This window comes from Perognathus longimembris, chromosome 6 (genome assembly GCF_023159225.1).
Source record: "Perognathus longimembris pacificus isolate PPM17 chromosome 6, ASM2315922v1, whole genome shotgun sequence".
Taxonomy (NCBI): domain Eukaryota; kingdom Metazoa; phylum Chordata; class Mammalia; order Rodentia; family Heteromyidae; genus Perognathus; species Perognathus longimembris.
Genome location: NC_063166.1, coordinates 80,899,227 through 80,921,428, shown reverse-complemented (window position 1 = coordinate 80,921,428; position 22,202 = coordinate 80,899,227). Strand labels below are relative to the sequence as shown.

The following is a 22,202-nucleotide window of genomic DNA, read 5'->3' as shown; positions in this document are numbered from 1 at the left end:
GGGTTATAGGCATGAGCCCCCAGTGCCAGGCTCTTGTTCTATTCTTCTTAATGCCTTTCAAATCTGTGAATGATTTGGTAACATTGTAAAAGTGGAAGATTTCACATGGAGAAAGAGTCAGGTTTCTGGCTTCCTTTGAATAAGTGGAATGTTTGGCAGTTCTTGCTCACATTCCAACAGGGCAACAGCTGGCTGATACAAAAGCATTGTTTCTTCCTGCTGATGAGAAGTGCTCTAACAAAGACTACATTTGTGTGTAGAAGACAACCTATCCACTCCTTTTCCATAGACACCAGCAACTTTGTTACTGAGAAGACAATGGGAGGGGGTGCAATTAACGATGATGCACTAGGTTGGGTGGAAGCCATACACAGCTCCTGTCCCTCCCACTTGCTCATTCATTCATTCACTCATGTGAGCTCCCTGTCATCAAAGACATCTGGCATCCACCTGGGCACAGCATTTCTGGTCTGAACATATCTTGGTTCAAGGTAAGGTTACCCCCATCCATCCTGCTGAGGATCAAAGGCATCGGATGATTGCATGGTGGCCAATCTCATTTTCTGTGTGGTGATGATGGCTTTTCTGATAGTTTGTACATCTGTTCTCATCTTCTCTGGCCTTTAGAGCAATGACACCCTCCACGCTTGGCAGAATGGGAAGGTGTGGAGATTTGTTATTGCCGGTATGTTGCCTTGGCTTCGTGTTAATAGCAGCTGCGGTGCCCAATTGAACACGTATTTTACACTCACTCACTCCTAGCCCCACACAGCACACAACTCTGTCATGAAGCACACAGTGAAGATGTGTAAGCACCCGCATAACATTTTGTGTGTCCCACGTAACAGTAAGGCCTTGCTCAGCATACTATGGTCACTTCCCAGATCCAGTGAGTTTGTTTTAAAGACCTCCATAAAGGACTACAAGTTCCTATTACTAACAAGGAGCTATTTAAATCCCACATGTAGATACCACCCACGTTTCTGAGGATTCTCCCCCTCCCACGCTTTGTCAGAGTTTCTAGAATGGTTGCTCACATTGTAAGCAAACAAGTAATTTAAATTACTCTCAAGGAAACACGTACTTTATGACACAGTTCATGAGCCAATGTTCCTAGTTTCTCCATATTTAGATTAGTAGATCTTGGAGCGTAGAATGTGTTCTCCCACAAGCCTAGAAGCAAGGTTTGTCATTTATATCAAGGTCCTAGCAGTTCTCTACTCCTCTTTCACTTTAACTCTATTCCAAATGAGATAAAAATCATTTCCACGAGTTGCCCTTTGCCCTGTTGGGTTGTTTCATGATTCATCACTCACTAAATCAAAGTTTCATTTCTGTCATGGGAACCAAAATGTCATTTTCGTCTGTGTGTGTGTGTGTGTGTGTGTGTGTGTGTGTGTGTGTGTCTGTGTGTGTGTCTGTGTGTGTGTGAGACTGGGGTTTGAACTCACTTGCTCACATTGCTGCTTCAGCCGGTGCTCTCCCACTTGAGCCAGGCCTCCAGGCTTATTTCTGCTGGTTACATTGGAGATGGAGTCTTGCTGACTTTTCTGCCCAGGTCTGGCCCCCAAGCTACAATCCTGCCAATGTCAGCCTCCTGAGTCGCAGGTTGGCAGGCGCGAGCCACCGCCTCCTGGTTTCCAAGGCTGAATTCTTTATCTGTTTTGCAGTTTGGGTTTTTTTTTTTTTTTTTTTTTAAGAACCAGAGAACAAGAATCCCTAACTCATGAAAGGATTATTTTGTTTTTCAAGCTGAGAGGCGAAGCACACGTCCCCATCCACTGCAGTGGGCAGAGCACCAAAAGCCATGGGCCCCTTAATGGTCCAAGAAGATATTACCTTTCTTTTAAAGATCAGGAAAGCCAGTGACTATAACCCAGCTTGTGTTTTGCTTCTCTTTGCGCCAAGCAGTCCCTAAATGCACTTTCGGATGTTGTTCTTATGGGGGAAGCAGCTCAGACACAGAAAGCTGTCCGGCATCCATAAACGTTGCACTGTGGGGACACCTCCAGGGCAGCTGCGGGCCACTTCGCCTCCGCCGATGCAATAAAATCACAACCTTAACTGCACAGTGCAATGTCTCTTTACCGATGTGGCCTTGAACAACCTCTCTGAGCCTCTGATTATCCAATGGAATCCTCACAACAAGCAATATTGAGTCCTCGCTGTGGCCCAGGCCTGTGGGAAATGCTTGTTACCATTCACGGTCCTTCAGCAAAGCAATGACAGGTGTGTCCCACGCGGGGCGGAGACCCTGCAGAACTCAGTGTCCAGCTCGCACCCACCCACCCAGAGCCCGCACCGGGTATTTCCCCATTCAGAGCCATAGTATCTGCATCTGAAACTCGGGGCTCACACACAAAATAGCCCCTACTACACACATTGAATAGAAGCAGCCAGGGATGGGGCTGGGAATATGGCCTAGTGGCAAGAGTGCTTGTCTCCTCCTATACAGGAAGCCCTAGGTCCGATTCCTCAGCACCACGTATATACAAAATGGCCAGAAGTGGCGCTGTGGCTCAAGTGGCAGAGTGCTAGCCTTGAGCAAAAGGAAGCCAGGGACAGTGCTCAGGCCCTGAGTCCAAGGCCTAGGACTGGAAAATAAATAAAAAGCCAGGGACCCGTAACCCAGCTCCAGAGTTTAACTTGAAGCTGAGCCTCATGGATTTCCCTGCCTGAGCTGGCTTCAAACCATGACCTTCAGGTCTCAGCCTCCCCAGTAGCTAGTGTACAGGCATGAGCCACTGGCCCCAGCGTAGTCGTGCTTTTCACCAGCGCTCTCAAGGTCTGAACGAGGGTGGTAGTGGTTGGAGACAGGCAGGTTTGAGCGGTGGCAGCAGCGTGACGGCTCAGATGTCGGTGGCTGTTACTGCAATGTGGCAGGTGAAGATGACAGGCTTTATGGCAGTTGTGGGACTTGAACTCAGGGCCTAGGCTCCGCCCCTGAACTCTTTCACTGGAGGCTAGGCCCTCCACCACTTCAAGCCATGGCACCACCTCTGGTTTTTGAGTGGTTAATTGGAGATAAGTGTCATGGGGACTTTTCTGCCTGGGCTGCTTTTGAACCACAGTTCTCAGATCTCAGCCTCTTGGGTAGCTAGGATTATAGGCATAAGCCACTGACATCCAGCTGATGATAACCTTTCCGAGTTTGACACTGGGGGGAAGCTGCTTGCTTTCACACTGCCATTCTAAAGGTGTACAAATCGTGGCCACCATCCTCCCGAATTATTCTCATTTGAGCATGTTTATGTATTCCTGCGGGGACTGGATTCCCCCTCATCCTCACTTCAAGTATTAACTAAGTGCATGCAAGCCATACCTTGTAAGAGGCATTTCCACCAACACTGATTTATGGCAATATTTAAATTTGTTGCTATGAATCTTAGAGATGATCTATTCTTCTATGTCTTAAGTTTGAATCAATGTTTATATTACTCCAAAATTACACGTGCAACGTTTACAGCCTTGAAAGTATTTCTTTTAAATTAGGCATATTGATCCTAAAAAAAAAAAAAAAAATCCTCATTTCTGTGGGGAATTAGTGCCACCTGCTGGCAAGTACATACAGAAGACAGTCCGTCCCAAAACTTACAACCTTTTCAGAAGGGAGCAGGTTGCACGCTATATAAGAAACATAGTCTTACTTTTTTGCCAGTCCTGGGGCTTGGACTCAGGGCTTGAGCACTGTTCCTGGCTTCTTTTTGCTCAAGGCTAGCACTCTACCACTTGAGCCACAGCACCACTTCCGGCTTTTTCTATATATGTGGAGCTGAGGAATCGAACCCAGGGCTTCATGCATGCAAGGCAAGCACTCTACCACTAGGCCATGTTCCCAGCCCCACAAGCCTTACTTTTAAGTACATAGCTGCTCAACTTCCATGTAACTATCAATATAAATCCCAATCAATTACAACCTTTTTTTTTTTTTTGCCAGTCCTGGGGCTTGGACTCTGGGCCTGAGCACTGTCCCTGGCTTCTTTTTGCTCAAGGCTAGCACTCTGCCACTTAAGCCACAGCGCCACTTCTGGCCATTTTCTGTATATGTGGTGCTGGGGAATAGAACCCAGGGCCTCATGTATATGAGGCAGGCACTCTTGCCACTAGGCCATATCCCCAGCCCAATTACAACCTTTTTTAAAGCTTAAAACTTAAGAAAGCACTGAGCATTTCTTTCTGTAGGTACCTCCCTCCATTTCTAGGATGGCCGCTCGTGGTTCTGCTGTTTCTATGAAGCCCTTGTGTTGCATGATGGTTGAGGACTACCATTCTTTTACAGACACCTGCAAGAGACACACTTACACGGTGCACATCACATACACTTAGGTACACATGCAAACTTCAGTCGCTGATTTTTGTGGGACCCTCACCATCCTTGGACCAAAACTGCAATCAGATACACTGGCAAGAGGACACAGTGCTAACTTCTTATATAAAGGAGAATTCCAACGACTGTTCTAAATGATAATATAGAAACATGGAGGATTGCTGAACCAATTTTAATAACATGACATAAGCCCCTAAAATTGATAAAATCATTATGTAAAATACATAGATGAATACTGTCTTCTTTTAAAAATATAAAATAAATAAGCAAGACATGTGAAAATAGGCAAGTTTCCATTAAATAAATGAAAATTTTACAAAAAGAAAGTTCTCCTTTCCATGTCATTTGAAGAAGGAAAATTATCATTTAAAACAATGTTCAAGTTTATTAAACAAATTTAAAAAGTATTATAAAATGTTTAGCTTTCATCAGCCTCCAGGTTGATGTTGCTGCCGAATTTCGCATATAACTGGACTTTCAGATCTGCTAGCACTCGCTGCATCGCGGCCGCTCGCGACTCCAAGGCGTCGATTTCTTCTTGCAAGTTTTTCTGAGGGAAGAAAAAAAAATTAAATTAATCCTGTTCAACTGGAATGATTTCTGAGCACCTCTGAAATATCTGGGAAGAATTCTAGATCAAAACCACTTTTAACGTAGGTCCATATTTGCTAGCTGCACAGTAAGTCATGATTGTTTTCTCAATTTTGCTGATCTTAAAGCCCATAATAACTTAAAAAATTAATTACTAAATTATTATCGTTTACTAAAGAAAGAACTGTACCTGAAGATGTCCGTACAGTCCTATGGGCCTGCCTGGCTTGTAACACGGACTTTCCTAGCTTCCCGCAAAAACCATGAAGAAGAATGAGAAGATGGACGGATCCAACAGGACCAAACAAGGAGTCAACAATGTCTGAAACTTCCCAAGGGGAGCAGAGGGCAACGCTTCTCCTTTTCTAGCTCTTTCTACTGGATACCAATATATTAAAATAAATCCTTACTAAAACTTAAAAATCAAAAAAGGTCCAGGTTCATTTGCTCCTTGAACAGGAAGCAGAGGGGGAAAGGAGGAGCTGGAGCAGGAAGAGGAAGGAGGGGAAGGGAGAGAAAGAAGAGAGAAAAGAGGAGGAGACTTGCAGTCAGTAGATGGCAGAATTTTTCATTCTCTCCTGGCCTCCACAGCTAAACTTTGAGGGCAAGAGGGAGCCCACCCTCAGTTATACCGACAGCACAGATGATGGAAAGCACTGGAATCGGAGCCTAAATTCACACAACCCAACCCATGTCTCCAGTATCAAGCAAGAGCCCAAGCTGACCCAGGAGTTGCACTTCTCTAGTCCCTGCTTCAAAACCACTGTGTAACTGTGGACAAAGGCTGAGGCACACTGAAACATTACTAAAGCCAATAATTAGAACTGAATTCATGTTCATAAGAACACAGTAAGCCACATGAATATCCACCAACATGGTTTATTAAAGATGACATTAAACAAGTTGTAAAACAGTGATGTTTTAAAAACTGTAAAGTTGGGCTGGGGATATGGCCTATTGGCAAGAGAGCTTGCCTCGTATACATGAGGCCCTGGGTTCGATTCCCCAGCACCACATATATAGAAAATGGCCAGAAGTGGCGCTGTGGCTCAAGTGGCAGAGTGCTAGCCTTGAGCAAAAGGAAGCCAGGGACAGTGCTCAGGCCCTGACTGGGCCCAAGGCCCAGGACTGGCCAAAAAACAAAAAAAAAACTGTAAAGTTGAATAAATAAATATGTGCCAGATAAAGAGCCATTAGGCAGATGAGAAAATGCTCCTCCTATCACATCCAAGTGTGAACACAAACTCCACAGAGGAGGAGCAAGGCCCTAACAAGTCCATGAGAATGCGTACTACAAATTTAGCACTAGACAGTGAGTGGGAAAATGGGGACTTTTAAAAGGTCTTGTGACATCCTGTGTGTTCTAAACACTTCCAACTTAAAAAGGCTGGCTTTGTGTTACAGTAAGTCCCTCCACCTCTCTGAGCTCTACTGCTCATTCATTCTAAATACGGATAATCACAGTTCAAATTAAGTTAAATCCTGCTGGCCAAGCATTCAAATGTTCACTGTTACCTAGTGTCCAATATCTCCCTCTATCTGTAATGACATGTTCTTTATAACTATACAGATCCTAATTTAATCATTAGACTTCAAGCCAGACGACAGTGGCTCCTATTCAGGAGGCTGGAATTGAAGGATCAGCATTTGAAGCCAGCCTGGGCAGAAAAGGCTGAGAGATTCTTCTCTCCAATCAACCAGCAAAAACCTGGAAGTAGAGCTGTAGCTAAAGTGGTACCGTGCTAGCCTCCAGTGGGGGGGGAAAAAAGCAAGCACATAAGGCCTTGAGCTCAAGCTGTAACATTGGCACCAAAAATAGTAAATAAACTTCATCATGAGGCAAACACTCCCAACATACCTTTGCATCTTCTAGCATTTCCTGGGTTTCCTCCTGAGAATGGCTGATGAAAACATCTCCAATTTGATAGGGTATCATCACACCGTCGTCATCCGCAAGCAAGATGTCATCACACGCGTCCTCCAAATTCTGCAGCTGTTTCTACAAGTGCGAACATGAACAGCAACACCTTGGTTCAAAGTTCCCTGAGAGAATAATCAGGGGAACCCCATCTCTTCCAGGGCCCTTTCAGCAAGGTGCATAAAAGACTCCAATTCTTCCTACCAGGAACAGTTCATTCCCAATCACTTAAGAGCTAACTCACTGTTCTCTGGGTATTTTCAGATCACTACAAATGACCAATCTACAATGGACAGCAGGTGTCAAAAATTCTCCTATGTTAGCAACTTCCCACTTTGTGATTCCCGCCTTTCTATGGAGACAACACCCAAGCAAGAGGGCTGGGAATATAGCCTAGGGGCAAGAGAGGTATACATGAGGCCCTGGGTTCCCTTCCTCAGCATCACATATACAGAAAACGGCCAGAAGTGGTGCTGTGGCTCAAGTGGCAGAATGCTAGCCTTGAGCAAAAGGAAGCCAGGGACAGTGCTCAGGCCCTGAGTCCAAGGCCCAGGACTGGCATTAAAAAAAAAAAAAAAAAAAAAAAAAAAACAAGCACGGAAGCAGAACCGGCCGCCCGAAGCCTCAGGCTGGCAGCAGGATGTCAGACACCAGTGTCACCAGCGCAGTGCAGGTGGACTGCAATGAAGGAGGGCGACCTGACCTGAGGAGAGGCGGCTCAGGCCTCGGGGCCACCGGGCCGCAGGGACAGCAAGAGGGGCTCAGGCCCCCGGGTCTGCAGGAAGGCTTCCCTGCTGGGGCAGGCAGCTCTGGAGTGGGCTTCATCCGGAGCCAAGCTCTGTGACAGTGCTAGCACGTGCTCCTGCATCTCCGCCTAGGTGCAAAGGCCCTCGCCAGCCCTCAGTGACCGCGTGCCTCTCTGAGAATGACTTTAGGAGTGAGGGTGGCGGTGCACACCGACCCTGGCCGTGGAGATGTGGCAGAACTGAGGCTTGGATGTCATCCTGGGCTACTTAGCGAGGTCCTCTCTCCAAAAGCAAACAAAGCACCTTCCACCTGAACCAATCCACTGTGCAGAGTCGCCGCAGCAAAGAGCCCGCAGGGACATGCCTGTGAGCTGAAGGGACTTGGAGAAAGCTGCAGGGTGAAGAACTTAGAGGGAAATAGGGTCAATATACCCCATACATACCTTTTTTACTTCTATTTCCTCCTTTAGTTCTGTGATTCTGCTTGTATTCCGTGCAAATTTGTTTATCTTCTGTTGATCTTCAAAAGTGACATTGACATCTTCTGCAGCCTGGGGGGAAAAAAAAAAAAGCTTTCCTTTTTTGTGGAGCTTTGAGGAAGTCATAACTGAGCTGCTTCTATTGTTCCCAAACAAGTAAATGCGCACTCCGTCCCCATACAGCCAGGAATGAGGTACGGAACATCACTTGCTGCATGGGCTTCAATCTATTAATCTATATTTGAAAATATAAACAACAGTTAATAAGTCCTAAAACAATACATCTACCCAAGTTTTGGCTAGGAGCAGAAACTCCCAAGTTGAAACATTTTTTGTTTTCACCAAGAAGCACTTATGCCTGTAATCCTAACTACTCAGGAGGCCGAGATCTGGGGAGCACAGTTCTAAGACAGCCCTATCTTCCAATCACCACCAAAAGGCTGAAGTGGAGCTGTGGGTCAAGTGGTACAATGCCAGTCTTGAAAAAACCTAAGGGCCTGAGTTCAAGCCCCAATACTGGCACCAAAAAAAATTCTTTTAATGCATTATCAAATAGCGCTGCTAAACACTTCATAGTAGATTTTTTTCCCCACACTGAAAACTTGTAGGGGTGGATTATATTGACCAGAAATGATAGTTTCTACGATTTCTAAGCAAGCTGATATACTGGCTGGGTGTCTGTGGCTATGGGGGTCAGGGAGCTACACTCCATTCACAGGAAAGCCTGTGCTTATCGGGCCAGAAACCTTGTCTACATGTATGAAGTAGAAAGAATTCACTGTAAGATGATGAAATGTAATGTTTACTATTACATTAACAGCTAAGGTGATTTGCAAATAAAAGCTAAGACTGCTCAGAAGACCAGTGTATAAAATGATCAAAAGTAGCTGACACTAATGCAGTGCAAAGTGCTAACATCTGTTAAAATGGCTTTTCTTCTGCTAGCTGTATCTTAGCAGGTAGATCAACACTGCTACAGATGGAGGAAAAAAAAAAAAACATGCCCAAGAGGTTAGTCTGCCCTAGGTGACACAACCAGTAAGTGAGAAAATGGATTTCAACCTGAGTTGACCGGCAGAGTCCAGTCACTGCTGAGGGTCAGGAGTGGGGGTGAGGGGAGGCGGTGGCCTCTGTATGTTCCTGGAAGCATCACAGCACAGGGCTGGGCTCTGTCCACCTTGACATCACAGCAGGGGGAGGGAGGGTTGGGGCCCTGACCACTGGCACCACAGGTACCAAGGGCTGGGCTCTGACCACAGGCATCACAGGCAATGTTGGCATTTCCCCTGCCCTAGGTCCTCAGCCCCTCCCATTAGCCCCCATCCACCCAAACCTAAACTCCCTACCCTAGAGCTATCTGGACCACTCCCACTCACCATTAAGACCTACCTACTTCCCCTTTAGGTTTAGCCCCAGAGCTATGTAAATAGCCACCTGTTTAAGGTTCAGATACCATATAGCTCCCCCTCCTGCGGGAGATGAGGCCCCACTAATAAATCTCCTTTTAAACCTTCTTCTCCTGTCCGTGACTATCTCCGCATGGTCCCCCGCGACGACTGGGACAGATTCTTTCAGGTACCGGTGACTGGAGCCTGACCACGGATGTCACAAGAACCGGGCTGGGCCCTGATCACCTTGGAATCACCGTACCCCGGACTGGGCCCTGACCACGGGCATCACAGTACCGGGCTGGGCCTTTATCACCTCGGCATCACAGTACCGGGCTGGGCCCTGATCACCTGGGCATCACAGTACCCCGGGTCTGGGCCCTGATCACCTCAGCATCACAGTACCCCGGGTCTGGGCCCTGATCACCTCGGCATCACAGTACCCCCGGGTCTGGGCCCTCATCACCTCGGCATCACAATACCCCGGGTCTGGGCCCTCATCACCTCGGCATCACAGTACCCCGGGTCTGGGCCCTCATCACCTCGGCATCACAGTACCCCGGGTCTGGGCCCTCATCACCTCGGCATCACAGTACCCCGGGTCTGGGCCCTCATCACCTCGGCATCACAGTACCCCGGGTCTGGGCCCTCATCACCTCGGCATCACAGTACCCCGGGTCTGGGCCCTCATCACCTCGGCATCACAGAACCCCGGGCTGGACCACGAGGAGGCGGGAGATGGGCACGGGCGGCTGGATACGGTGCACGCGGCCGCCGCCCCGACGAGCCGGGGAGGACGAGGCCCGATCGCGGGCTGCGAGGCCGGGCCCGGCCGCTGCGCCTCGGCGGACCTCCACCTCCCCGCGGGGCTCCACGGCGGGCGGGGACCCGATGGTCCGGCACGAAGGCCGGGCCCGCCGGGCCTCGGCTCCCGCACCCCGCCCGGGAGGACGCGGCCGCGGGGACCGCAGGCTCCTCGAGGAGGCCGGGGGCGACCCGGAGCCTCGGGGGATGTGGGGGGTCCCAGGCCGGTGTCACCCGCTCCGGCCGCCCGAGCCCACCGCCGCCGCGCCCCGGGCCCCCTGCCCCGCGCTCCGGAATCCCCAGACGTCCCGCGGCCCGGCCCGCCGCCGCCGCCGCGCCCCGCGCCGCACTCACCGCCTTCTTCATGGTGGCCGCCATCTTGGGACTGAACCACGGGCGAGGCGGGGACGCCGCGGCGGCGCGGTCTCCCAGGCGGCCTCCCGCGGCCACGGTCGGCCCGGAGCTCCCCACGGACGCCGCGCCGTCCCCACGCTCCTGCCCGCAGGGTCCCTGACCGGGGACCCCCCGCCCTCCACGGGCCGGAGCGCGGGAAGGAGACGCACACCCCCGGCGGACTTGGTACGCGCCGATTAAAGGGACAGGCCGCTCCCTGTAGGCCGACCAAAAAAAAAAAAAAAAAGACAGGGGGAGTGGCGGCCCGGAGGGGAGCAATGTGATACCGTGCGGGCCTGGGGGGCTGGAAACCCCCCTGGGCTCTGGAGATGCTGCCGTTCCCTGCCATCCCTGCCCTACCCTCTTCCCAGCAGAACAACCTGCCTTGCAAGTGCCCTTGACCAGGGGGAGCACTTGCAAATGGTTTACTTAAAATCCTGGTAGGAGGCGTTTCCAGCCATTGCTTCTGGTTCTTAGGCCTAAGCTAGGCTTTCTGAGGCCTTGGCAGTGTTTTCCTGCAACTGAACTGATCTCGGAAAACTGGGCAAATGATTGCACTCGAACACGCCATTTCACCTCGCTTGAGCTTGCAAAATCAAAGAGTCCCAGCACACCAAGGTTTTCAATGCTGCAAGATGGCCCCTGCGGGTATACAGTGGGCAAGGGCCACTCAATGCCCATTTTGCTAACATGTTCCCTCCTGGTCTTCACTCGGAGCGCAGGCAGGTACCTGCGGAGCTCACTGTTGCTTTGAGAGAATCCAGAATCAGCTGGGCCACACCTGGACAATTTGGTAGCTTACATGTCAGTTCAAGTCGATTCTGTGTTTTCCTTTCCCTTTTCCAGGCGGCCTACTTTCCCTTTATGTCTCCATATCTTCTTCATGAAGTTGCATGTGGGTACTTACATGGTCCACATTATTATTTTCTATGTCCTTGTTGAAGTGATCAGTAGCACTTAGAGCAATAACGCTGTCTGACGGACACTGCCGTTTACTCACTTGCTCTGAGTTCTGGTCTTTTTCCTATCACTACAGCACATGCTGCATAGGGATAGAGGATTTGGGCCCATATTTTCCAGTGTAGCATTCCTCATCCTGTGCTTACCTACCAGGCTCTCCCAACACCTGCATGGAAGGGAAGGGAATCTGTGTACATCCATTCACTGGAAATCTGCACCACTGCTACAGGGAATTGCAAACAGGAAGTTAAATCAGCCTGGGTGCTTAGTATCTGGGCACCCATGCTGACAAAGATGTATCACCACACACAACACAGCACCCAGGAACCAGTCTCTTGGGAAGAAGCGCTGCAGTGGTCAACCAAGCCTCTGAAATCGTTGCCAGGGTGACTGGATCATGACGGCACTGCCGAGGCAGGGGGGGAACGCTGCTCTGAGGAGAGTCGTGTCCCCTGTCCCCACACAGCGCGCTTCCTAGTGGTAAGAGATGGACGTAACCAAATAGAGAGTGATCCCGTGTGCTGTGCCAGAAAGTGTTATTACTCTAAGTGCAACTGGCCCGTCGCACTCAGGGAGACAGAAAGATAATCATCCAGACCATGGAACCGCCCACACGCGCACAGTGTCAACGGGCAAGATGGAGAGGAAACCATAAACCCTACTGGAAGTGGCACGCAAGCTACAAAATGGTCCAGGCATTTCCCGGCTTGACTCACAGTTGGTCACAAAGCCTCGATGGGCTCTCCGTGTCTCTTCACATCACTTCGCGTCTCCCGAAGCTGCAGCATCCCTCCAGGCTTGGGGTGCTCAGAGCCCCAAGGGAAAGTCTTGAGGAGAGTTCCTTCCTTCCAGGCCAGTGCAGGAAGGGAAACCCTGGCCGGCACGCAGTAATTTGACTACCTGCAGGGGGCGCGCAAGGATGGAGGCAAAGCTGCCTGCAGGAGCAATCCGCCTTCATCATTTTTCCCTACTGTGTGGGAAACTTACCACCCCTGGGAAATGTACAGCCGCCTCCCTGTGCATTGGGCTCCGCCATCTTTTCCAAGCTGGGTGTGAAATTCTTCCTTGGCTTCCCATAGCCCATAGGGGATCACTCGATCTCCTCACCAGCTTGTCTCTGTTTCACACCATCATTCTTCTCCTCGCTCACTAGGTTCCTTCGCTCTGGGCCTCCGTTTCTGTTAAGTGTCACAGGCCCTGTCTCGTTTCGGGGCCTTTGCACTTGCTGTCCTGCTGCCCATGTCTTTCTTTCTCTTGTTACTCATCTGGCTGAATCCCACTCGTCTTCACGACTCAGTCATAGCCTATGCCATTGCACCAAGGAAGCTGCTGTGGTCTGGATGTATCCCACCCCTCCCCCAATCCCTAGGAGGACACGTAATCGCCGGTGTGATGGTACTCAGAACGAGGCCTTCCCTTCAGAGGTGATCAAGTCTGAGGGAAAAGCCCTCGCGGTTGAGACTGCAGCCCTTACGAAAGGGTTTGGGTCGGTGGGTTCCTTGTCTTCTACCTTCCACCGCAGAAAGGCACACTGTTCCTCATATTCCATGACGCGGCCAGACACCACCTTGGCCCCAGAGGACAGACCCGCTTCAGACAACAAGGCACCTGCGGGCACCTCAGTGAGCTAGATCCCAGCTTCTAGAACTGAGAGAAGTAAATGTTTACAAATGGCCTGGTCTTGAGTGTTTTCCTTATAGCAGCACAGACTAAGGAAGAGACTTTCCTAAAACACCCTCTACTCCTTAACCAAGTTCACAGCCTGCCGTTGCCTTAAGTTGGGAGATCCACAGCAAACAGCCCACACTGCCCCGGCAGACCCATAAGTGTGACACCAACGGTGACGTGGGTGCTCAGCAAATGTCAAAGAAGGAATAAAGAATTACCTGGAAGGATGCGCACTGAAGGATTTAGTAGCCCCATGCAACGTAAGATAGCTGACCACGAGTTCATCCCATTGCGATGCACAAGAGTTTGTATTTTCATGCCCATTTTTTGGTGCTAAATCTAGTACTACAGACCGGATTGACTGAACAACCTCCCTTTGCTCACCAGGTGGCACTATGACTCCAGAATTATTTGTCGTGTGTGTGTGTGTGTGTGTGTGTGTGTGTGTGTGTGTGTCTCAAAGCTGTAAGCACTGTGGAAACTGACATAACAGAATCAAGGATGCCACTCTGTCTTTGAACTAAAACACACTCATCTCTTTCCTGTTCCAATTCTAAGTTTTGTTTTGCACAAAAGGTACTTGTTGTTTTAAAGCCCTCCCATGTACACAGTTTTTAGACCTTTATAAAATAAGACTATCACTGGGCTTGGAACCTGACTCTGCAAGAAGAGGACACAGGCCCTGGTTTAGAGCCCCAGCACCACAAAAAGAAAAAGGAAATTCACCATTAACTAAACTCTCTGTTAGGCATTCCTATAGCAATTTTAATTTTGAGAAAGAAACATTACTTAGTACAAGTGACAGTTACCAAATACTTAAATCTAAGTTGTCTAATAGGGCCCATTGAACAAGGATTTATTCAGAACCTAGTATCTACTTGCCCCTGAACCAAAAGTCCTTCTCACACAGACATTGCTCATAGATCTGATTTGCACTGGGTAGACATCTTTAATGCTTGTCTCTTATATTTGAAGAAGATTCCAGATCTTGAACTTACCTCTGCAGGCTAGGAGTTAGGAACCAACTACCCAGCGTCCTTTAAGGCTGGATAGAATTCCAGATCAAGTCTATTAGATTTATCAACATAGTACAAGCCCATATTCAACCAATCAGGTTCACCAACACAGAACAAACCCAGAGCAAGCCAATCATTCACTAATGAAAGACTTCATTTTCTTAAAAAAACAATGATGGTCAGGAGCAGGTGCCAGGTTTGAAGAGAATTGTTTCCTGGAGGCCAGCACAGCTGAGCAGGACCTGTAGTTCTCTGAAGTAGCAGAGGGGCCCCACTAAAATTACCCTGGCATCAACGCCTCAGGCCCAGAGGTTCTGGAGTTTTTGCAGCTAGCTGTCAGACATGGTGTTTTAATGAATTGTATCTCTAGTTAACAGAATATGTTATAAAGTCCATTTTAGGCAAAAGAAGGTTCCCTATGTGGTTTCCAGCCTATATTTAAAGTAACCAAATCCAAATCTATAAATGTAGATATACCATTTTTTATTGCTCTTATACACAATGATGGCATGAGTGCATTGGCTCTTATAATAACAGAGTGAAATTTAATTTCCAAGTAAAGATGCCCAGCTCACTGACACCGGTGACTAGTACCACAAAGCGAGCTTCTAATATTGGGCTCTAATTGTTGGACAGGTGAAGAGCAGGGTTGGGTTTGGTGGAAGACAACCAGAGCTCACCTACTGATATCTCTCAGTACCCTTTGGTGCTAGTACCCTGCACCAAAGTCTTGAGGTTATGCCTATGGCAGATCTGAGTCAGACTAGCTAAATGGAGTGAATGAAAGGCCTCTTCCTTCATAGCAAAAACCACACAACGACAGGAAAGAAGTCATAGGAGAAATTAACAAAAGTAACAGTTGGATCTTTGAATGATACAGTTCATAACTTCCAGGTAAAACTAACCAATTTTAAAAAAAAAGCACACACAAAACATTATGGGAGAAAAGACAGCAGAAGTTATTACAACTTGGAGAGGTCTCTGGAGGCTTTCTTATAAAGGAATAAAATGTGCAATTATATGTTAAAGATTCAATAGCTTGAAAAACAATCAAACACGTTTCTTGACGATGTCAGGCTAGGAACTAAGTAAATAGAACTGCTTCTTCTGTCATGGCTGTGGTTTGAATTACTGGTGTTGGCAGGAGGTCCAAATGTGGAGGGAGAAAACCTCTCACTGGCCTCAGTCAGGATGTGAAAGGTACCACCACCTTGGCGGATGCCGCTTTCCTTGGGATTTGCCCAAGAGCAGCATGGGAGAAACAATGGTTATGGGGCAGATGGCACCAGTAACAGAAAAGAGTTCTTCTTTTTATTCACATTGAAGTCAAAGTGTCTGCCTCTTGGCCCCTACCTGTTATCCATCGGTGATCTGTCTAGGGAGGAAGGAGAAACGTTGCCCTGGAATTCCCATCTCCACTTCACGCTGTGTTCCGTGACCTCGGCTTCATGTGTCCTACAAGCTTAGCTGGAGAGGGAGTAAGGTGAGAGGAGGCCCCACGCGAGCTCTTGGTGTGGGGGACCGGTCACCTCATTTCCAAGCACCTCAGATACAGCCCCGTGGCCAGCACTTTGCGAATGATCCAATCTGGCCATGGATATTGAATTTGCTTTGGGTTTCAAGTAGAGGTAAGAAAAAGGAACACCTGAGTGACAAGTGGGAATGACCGCAGGTAGTGAGGAAGGAACCCTAGGCAGGGAGCACAAAGAACACCGCCTTGAAGCGTGTCAAACCAACGTATTTATATCAAAGGGGCCTGCATTACTAGCTAAATATTAGTAGCTGACATAGTTCTCTGCCTGCTGCCAGCCACACACTGTGCTAACTAACTACTTGGCTAGTAGAACCTTTCCTAATCCTTACAGTTCCTCCGCAAGAGAAATACAATGACATTCCCCCAGTTTTAAAAAAAGGTTCTTCAGGGAAGGGTCTCTGTCTCAGCGGCAGAGTGAGGAAGTAAAATGGCTGCCCGATCAGGAGTCTGGGAAGTATGTAAGTACAAAACATTAAGATAAAGCCAACAGCACTGGAGAAGTAGAAGACTGCTTATTTCAGAACTGTGATCTCTCGGTCTGTGTATAGTGTGTTATTACACCACGAGGCCCTAACGCTAATGTGTCCTTTTTCAGTCCTGGGTGATTTTCCATATGATTAACAATGGTGACAGTCTGAAGAGCACCTAATATTTGGCCTGGAGGCTTCAGTCAGCACACAAGAAGGAACCACAAGACCACAGATGCAGGTGAAAGGGAAATTAAGCGAATATCCAGGGTGGACGAGCTGGTCCTGCCACCACAGTCTGCCATTCCCTGCCTTCGCAACTCCATTTCAGCCCCAATTTCCTTCCATCTGGTCACAGCAAACCTGGCCTTTCCCATGCCCTTCCCCGTGGAAAGATCGGCCCTTTCTCAGCTGCCCACGATGTGCCTGGAACTGGTATGGAACACCACCTCCTCGCAGACGGAGGCCTCCACCTCCCCTGAGCCATGGGAGCTGTGGATTCCCTTCCCTCCGGGCTGAGGTGAGTCTGCCTTCCCCCAGACAGCCTGCTGGCGGGGGACATGGGCTCCGGAGCTGGAGAAGGAAGAGGAGAGCTTGGGTGGTGCCCAAGCAAAACCCAAGAAAGCTGCATCACCCCGATTCCACTTTACTTTCAACACATGCTCTGAGAGTAAGATTTCTCACCGACAGGAAAGGAGGCTGGCTACATAGGTGCCCGAGGTAATGGTTTATGCAGTGTCGGGTACGTCACAAGGTGGAGCACATGTCACAAATAGTTTCTAACCGGGGACCTTGTAGACTGAGAAATTGACGGGGTTCGCTTGCTTTCAACACCTGTGTCCTCCCCACTTTTTGCACATGTGCGAAAGTGAGACTAATCTGAATGCCACTGGCAGGCTGAATTCTTATTTAAAAATCCGTAGGTATTGAATCCTAACCTCCACCCTTATCCCATGGACTAAACTAACTCAGGCAGGCAGAGCGTAGGCCACCTCGGAGCCATCCGATTTGTGGATGTAGAGATCACGGAGCCTTCGTGCAGCAGGTACTCGAAAGAGGCGTGGGATCAAGGAGGAAGGGGCAGACAATGGAGAGGAGAAGTGGGGGGGGGGGGGATACAGTCAAGAATCCAATGTATGTCCTACAGAATGAAGGAGAGGGGAGGAGTGGGTAGGGGAAGGGTGGGTGAGGATGTTGGAGGTAGTGAGTCATCAAGATGTGTTCTCTTCATACGCCGCGTTGTACAGCTGCTTAGAGACATGAGAAAGAAGGAGAAATGTCAGGTGGGGGGAGGGGAGGTCCTTTGTGCACTCCTCCCTCTGGGTGTCCTTAGACCTGTAGCCATCGGGATTGTGACCCCTGCCCCTCCTCCTCCCCATCTTGCTGAGGCTCGTCCCTCCCCTAACTTCAGAGAGCTCGAATGTGGTTTTATGCCTACGGCAATGATGCTATCTCTCGCTGGCGTGTGATATCTGTCTTCTCCAACGGAATCCAGTGAGATTCCAGAGAACAGAGGCCTTTTATTCTCCTCTATGTCAGAAGCACAAAGACAGGTGCCAAGCACACAGTAGGTCTGCCATAACCACTTGTTGTAACTCAATGGAGCAAAAAGAATTTTTTTTAACCTGTTGGAAAGTTACATTAAATGTCATTGCTCTAGAACAATCCGAGTGTTCCTGTAAATGAAAATGATCTTGAATTATTCTGTCCCAGTGACAATCAGATTGGGCTCCGGGTGATTTCCTGCTCAGGGCTGTAAACACCAACGTGTTCTCGATTGCCCAAGAATCTGAATGTAGGCAGTTGTGTGTCTGCATTCCCTCTCCCCCACCCTGGGAGGGGGGGTGAAAAATCCAGGAATAAAATCTAGAGTGTGAGGACCACAGTGTGGAAATTGTCACTACACAAACATTGTGGAAGGACTCTGCTCGGTGAACTACCTTTTGCAACTCTGAAAGGATCTTCTAGAGGTTTCTTGTTTTGGTATTGTTCAGGTGCTCTCCTTTCCTCCCCCCACCCCACGTCATGATCATGAACAAACAACCGGATATCCGTATTCACTCCGAGAGCTTACTCATCCTAACCACAGAGGTGATTTACCCTGGTGCTGTTAGGTGCCAATCACCTGTCAAGGCATGTGCTTGCTTGGTCCATCTTAGAGTTCTGAAGAATACAGTGAGGGCTTAGCAATGCCCCATCCATCCAAGTCAAGAGCTGTAAGAGATGGGCCAAGGCAGGCTCCTCATATACAGGGGGAAAAACTAGGTCCAAGTCACTGGCAATAATAATCCCGTGGTGGAATTTCCCCAAAGTTGACCCTGATGGATTAGCCAAGTTGTATCCTGCAAGCAGCACAGCGTAGGTACAATGTGATGATGTAATTTTAAATATTAATCGTGAAACATATATATATATATATGGAACTAGTGGAATATTTGTAACTCCATAGACTGGGGAAGGAGTAATGTGACCAACGTGTGTTAGATACCTGGAAATGTCACAATGAATTTTTTTTTCTTTTATACTATTAATACATACTGATAAGAAGAAAATTCCATGGACCTTTCTGTTAGCTGACTTAACTTGACTCTGCATCAGAGTTACATCTGTATCTTCCAAAATTACTTAAATAATATTAATAGGTGACACTGTCATGTAACCAACATGGTTCAGAATGTTTTACACCTATTATTCCATTTGATCAAATCTTCATTTTCATATGTACATAAGTTATTTTAAGCTCTCCATTTCCTTTTTTTAAAATTTTTATTGTCAGAATGATGTACAGAGGGGTTACAGTTAGGTAGTGAGTACATTTCTTGTCAAACTTGTTACCTCTTCCCTTATTTTTCTCCCACTTTTCCTACCATACCACATACTCCAGTTGTACAGTTAATTTCCAACACATTGTCTTGTGAGTATCACTATTGAATTGGTTTGCCCTTTATCCTTTGTCTTACCATTTTGATGTTCCTTTCCCTTCCCTAGTTCAGATAAACATATATACAATACCCAGGGTACCAAAATCAAATACAGTGACAACAGGGGAAAAAACATAGGAAACAAAAATTAAAGAAACAAGAAATAAGATCTCCATTTTCCTTGGCATTTTGCAAAACAAAAGAATAAAGCACGATATTTCTTCATATACATAAGGTTTGTAACTAGACACACTTTTACCAAGAGCTGAGTTTCACTGGAACTAGAGAATCAATTGAACAAGCAGCGAGGACAAGCAAGGCACTTATCTCTGTTACTTTTGCACTGCCGTATTTGGAAAGTATTTTACTGAGCTGCCAAACTGATCCAGGCCTAGTTGTAAGGAATAGAAACATAGCAAGATGGGGGGGCTGGGGATATGGCCTAGTGGCAAGAGTGCTTGCCTCGTATACATGAGGCCCTGGGTTCAATTCCCCAGCACCACATATACAGAAAACGGCCAGAAGTGGCGCTGTGGCTCAAGTGGCAGAGTGCTAGCCTTGAGTAAAAAGAAGCCAGGGACAGTGCTCAGGCCCTGAGTCCAAGCCCCAGGACTGGCCAAAAAAAAAAAAAAGAAAGAAAGAAACATAGCAAGATGGACAGACATCCTGCATCATTCAGCTTCCTGTACCATTCAGTATCCTGCACCATTCAGCATCCTACACAATGTACCATCCCGAGCTGGGGACCATCCCGCATCATGGAGCCAACATCCTGAAGACAGCTAGAACGTAAGTTACATCAATGCACTGGGTACTCTTATTACAACTACATTGTTTCAATGGTATAGGAAAGCTGCTACTATTTTTCCCATTTTATAGTTGAGGATAAGATAAGTTAACGTAGTAAGTCTGCAAGAAGGCAGCACTTTGGCACTGTGGAAGTGGAAAATAATACCTGACACTGTGTCGCATGGGAGGGAATAGTAAAATGCCTGACACTTGCAAAGCAGCTCCTTAACAATTTACAACCAACCGTAATAGTAAAATGATCCATTGACTTGCATATATACACGTCACATTTTCCTTTGCCGACATACACAACAGAGCATCTCTTTCGCTGGTGACTGGTCCAGACTTCTCACCATATAACTGCACTTTGTAAGATTTTTTCCACCGGGCATCAGTGGCTCACGCCTATAATCCTAACTACTCAGGAGGCTGGGACCTGAAGATCGCATAGCTCAAAGCTAGCCCGGGCAGGAAAGTCTGTCTGTGAGACTCTTTTCTTCAAGTAAGCACTAAAAAAGAAATAAATAAATAAAAGCTGGAAGAGGAGCTGTGACTCAAGTGGTAGAACACTAGATGTGAACACAAAAGCTCAGGAACAGTGCCCCGGCCTCCAATTCAAGCCTAATAGACCAGCAAAATAGACCAGAAAAAGAAACCATTCCCATACTTGTAATAAAATTTGTAACTTCCCACTATGACTAAACTCTGCTCAGAAATCCTCAAGCAAATACAGAGGCCAAAATAATTGTTGTGAAGACAATGGTGTGATTTACTTGGTGTTTTCAACATTGCTTCCTGAGATATGGGCACACTTCTTATTCTGCTAATGAAGAAACGTGGGCAAAGAGAAGTTACTTAACTTGCCAAAGGCCACACAGCTCGCAAGTCATAGAACCATGGTTTCAAACCAAGCTATTGAGACCCAAAGTATGATTTCTGTCCTATAGGACTGCTTCCTCCATGTCACCCAGTTGAAGTCCCTCTGAATTTGCCAGCAACTTCCGCAGAAAACAAAGGATGCATTGATACTGATCACTCGATTTCTTACTTGGGAATGAGGAAACAATCCATAATCAATTACCTATTATTTGATTATTGGGTGCTAGCCAACAAAAAACATCACTGGCACATATACTGGAGGAAGGACCAAAACAAAGAGACAATAACAAAAACTTTAAGGTTTGTCTAATTGGGCAGACACTGGTAGGAGAAAGATGGTCTTCATTATGTTAGAGCCCAGGCTCTTTAGATCTCAATGATACTGACAGGGAGAGTCATGCCATTTGTCCTTACTTAGCCATCTTCAGAACAGCCTATAGCAAGGGTATTATTTTGTGAAGAGGTATTTGAGGCAGAGAGAGAGAGAGAGAGAGAGAGAGAGAGAGAGAGAGAGAGGGAGAGAGAGAGAGAGACCTAGCTATGTTGGTTCATCTATCTGCTAAGTAACCGAGTGGGGACTTGAACTCAGTGGGTTTGTTTTTATTCTGGTTTTACTCAAACCGTTTTCTGAGTCAAAATTACAATTAATTGGCGAGGTTATTTCTTGGCATTGAGTTGGGGTGAAAGCAAACTAAATGGGAAACTTGATATAAAATATCCACACCTGGTGCTCAGTTTAACCATACACCCCTAGAAAAGTTTTCATTTGTGTACACTACAAATAGTATGTATAACTCTGTGCTACAGCATATGACATACAGCATATGACATCAGCTACGTAAATCTATAGAATATGCTAATATATACTATATAGAGAGCACATTTAAATAGAACAAATCCCTTACAAATTGTATATAGCTTATTATTTTATTAGCATAAACATTCATTACCCTCTGAGGGATAGATCTTTATGAATTATTATTATTATCTTTAAGTTATTGTGCAGAGGGGTTTCAGTTCAGCATGTCATTGTATGAGCGCAGTGCCTCTTGGTCAATGTCTCCCCTTCCCATCATGCCCCCCCACCCCCTGCAGCCCCCTTAGAACATAATCTGAAATGATAGTTCTCAAGCACAACTTGGATTGCAAAAGGTTTGCAACAAATGAAATAAATGTTCACGGGAGAATGAGGCGGAAAGAGCTTGCCAGCACTGGGGTCAAAAGGACCCAAGCAGGTGCCAGAAGAGCAAGGAGAGGAGACCCGCTCCCTCCCTTCCTGACTGCCCGCAGCCTTGATTGTTTAATCACCAGACATCCTCAAA

General features: G+C 47.4%; 1 protein-coding gene across 1 annotated transcript; it reads right to left on the bottom strand.

Moving 5' to 3' along the window:
- Window positions 1-4,483: 4,483 nt before the first annotated feature.
- Pfdn4 (prefoldin subunit 4) lies at window positions 4,484-10,729 on the bottom strand. Its single transcript, XM_048349642.1, has 4 exons — window positions 10,608-10,729; window positions 8,026-8,133; window positions 6,777-6,917; window positions 4,484-4,877 (listed from the first exon to the last, which is right to left on the bottom strand). Exons 1-4 carry the CDS (start codon window positions 10,629-10,631, stop codon window positions 4,746-4,748), a joined length of 405 nt encoding a protein of 134 aa, XP_048205599.1. The 5' UTR covers window positions 10,632-10,729; the 3' UTR covers window positions 4,484-4,745.
- Between the last annotated feature and the right edge of the window lie 11,473 nt (window positions 10,730-22,202).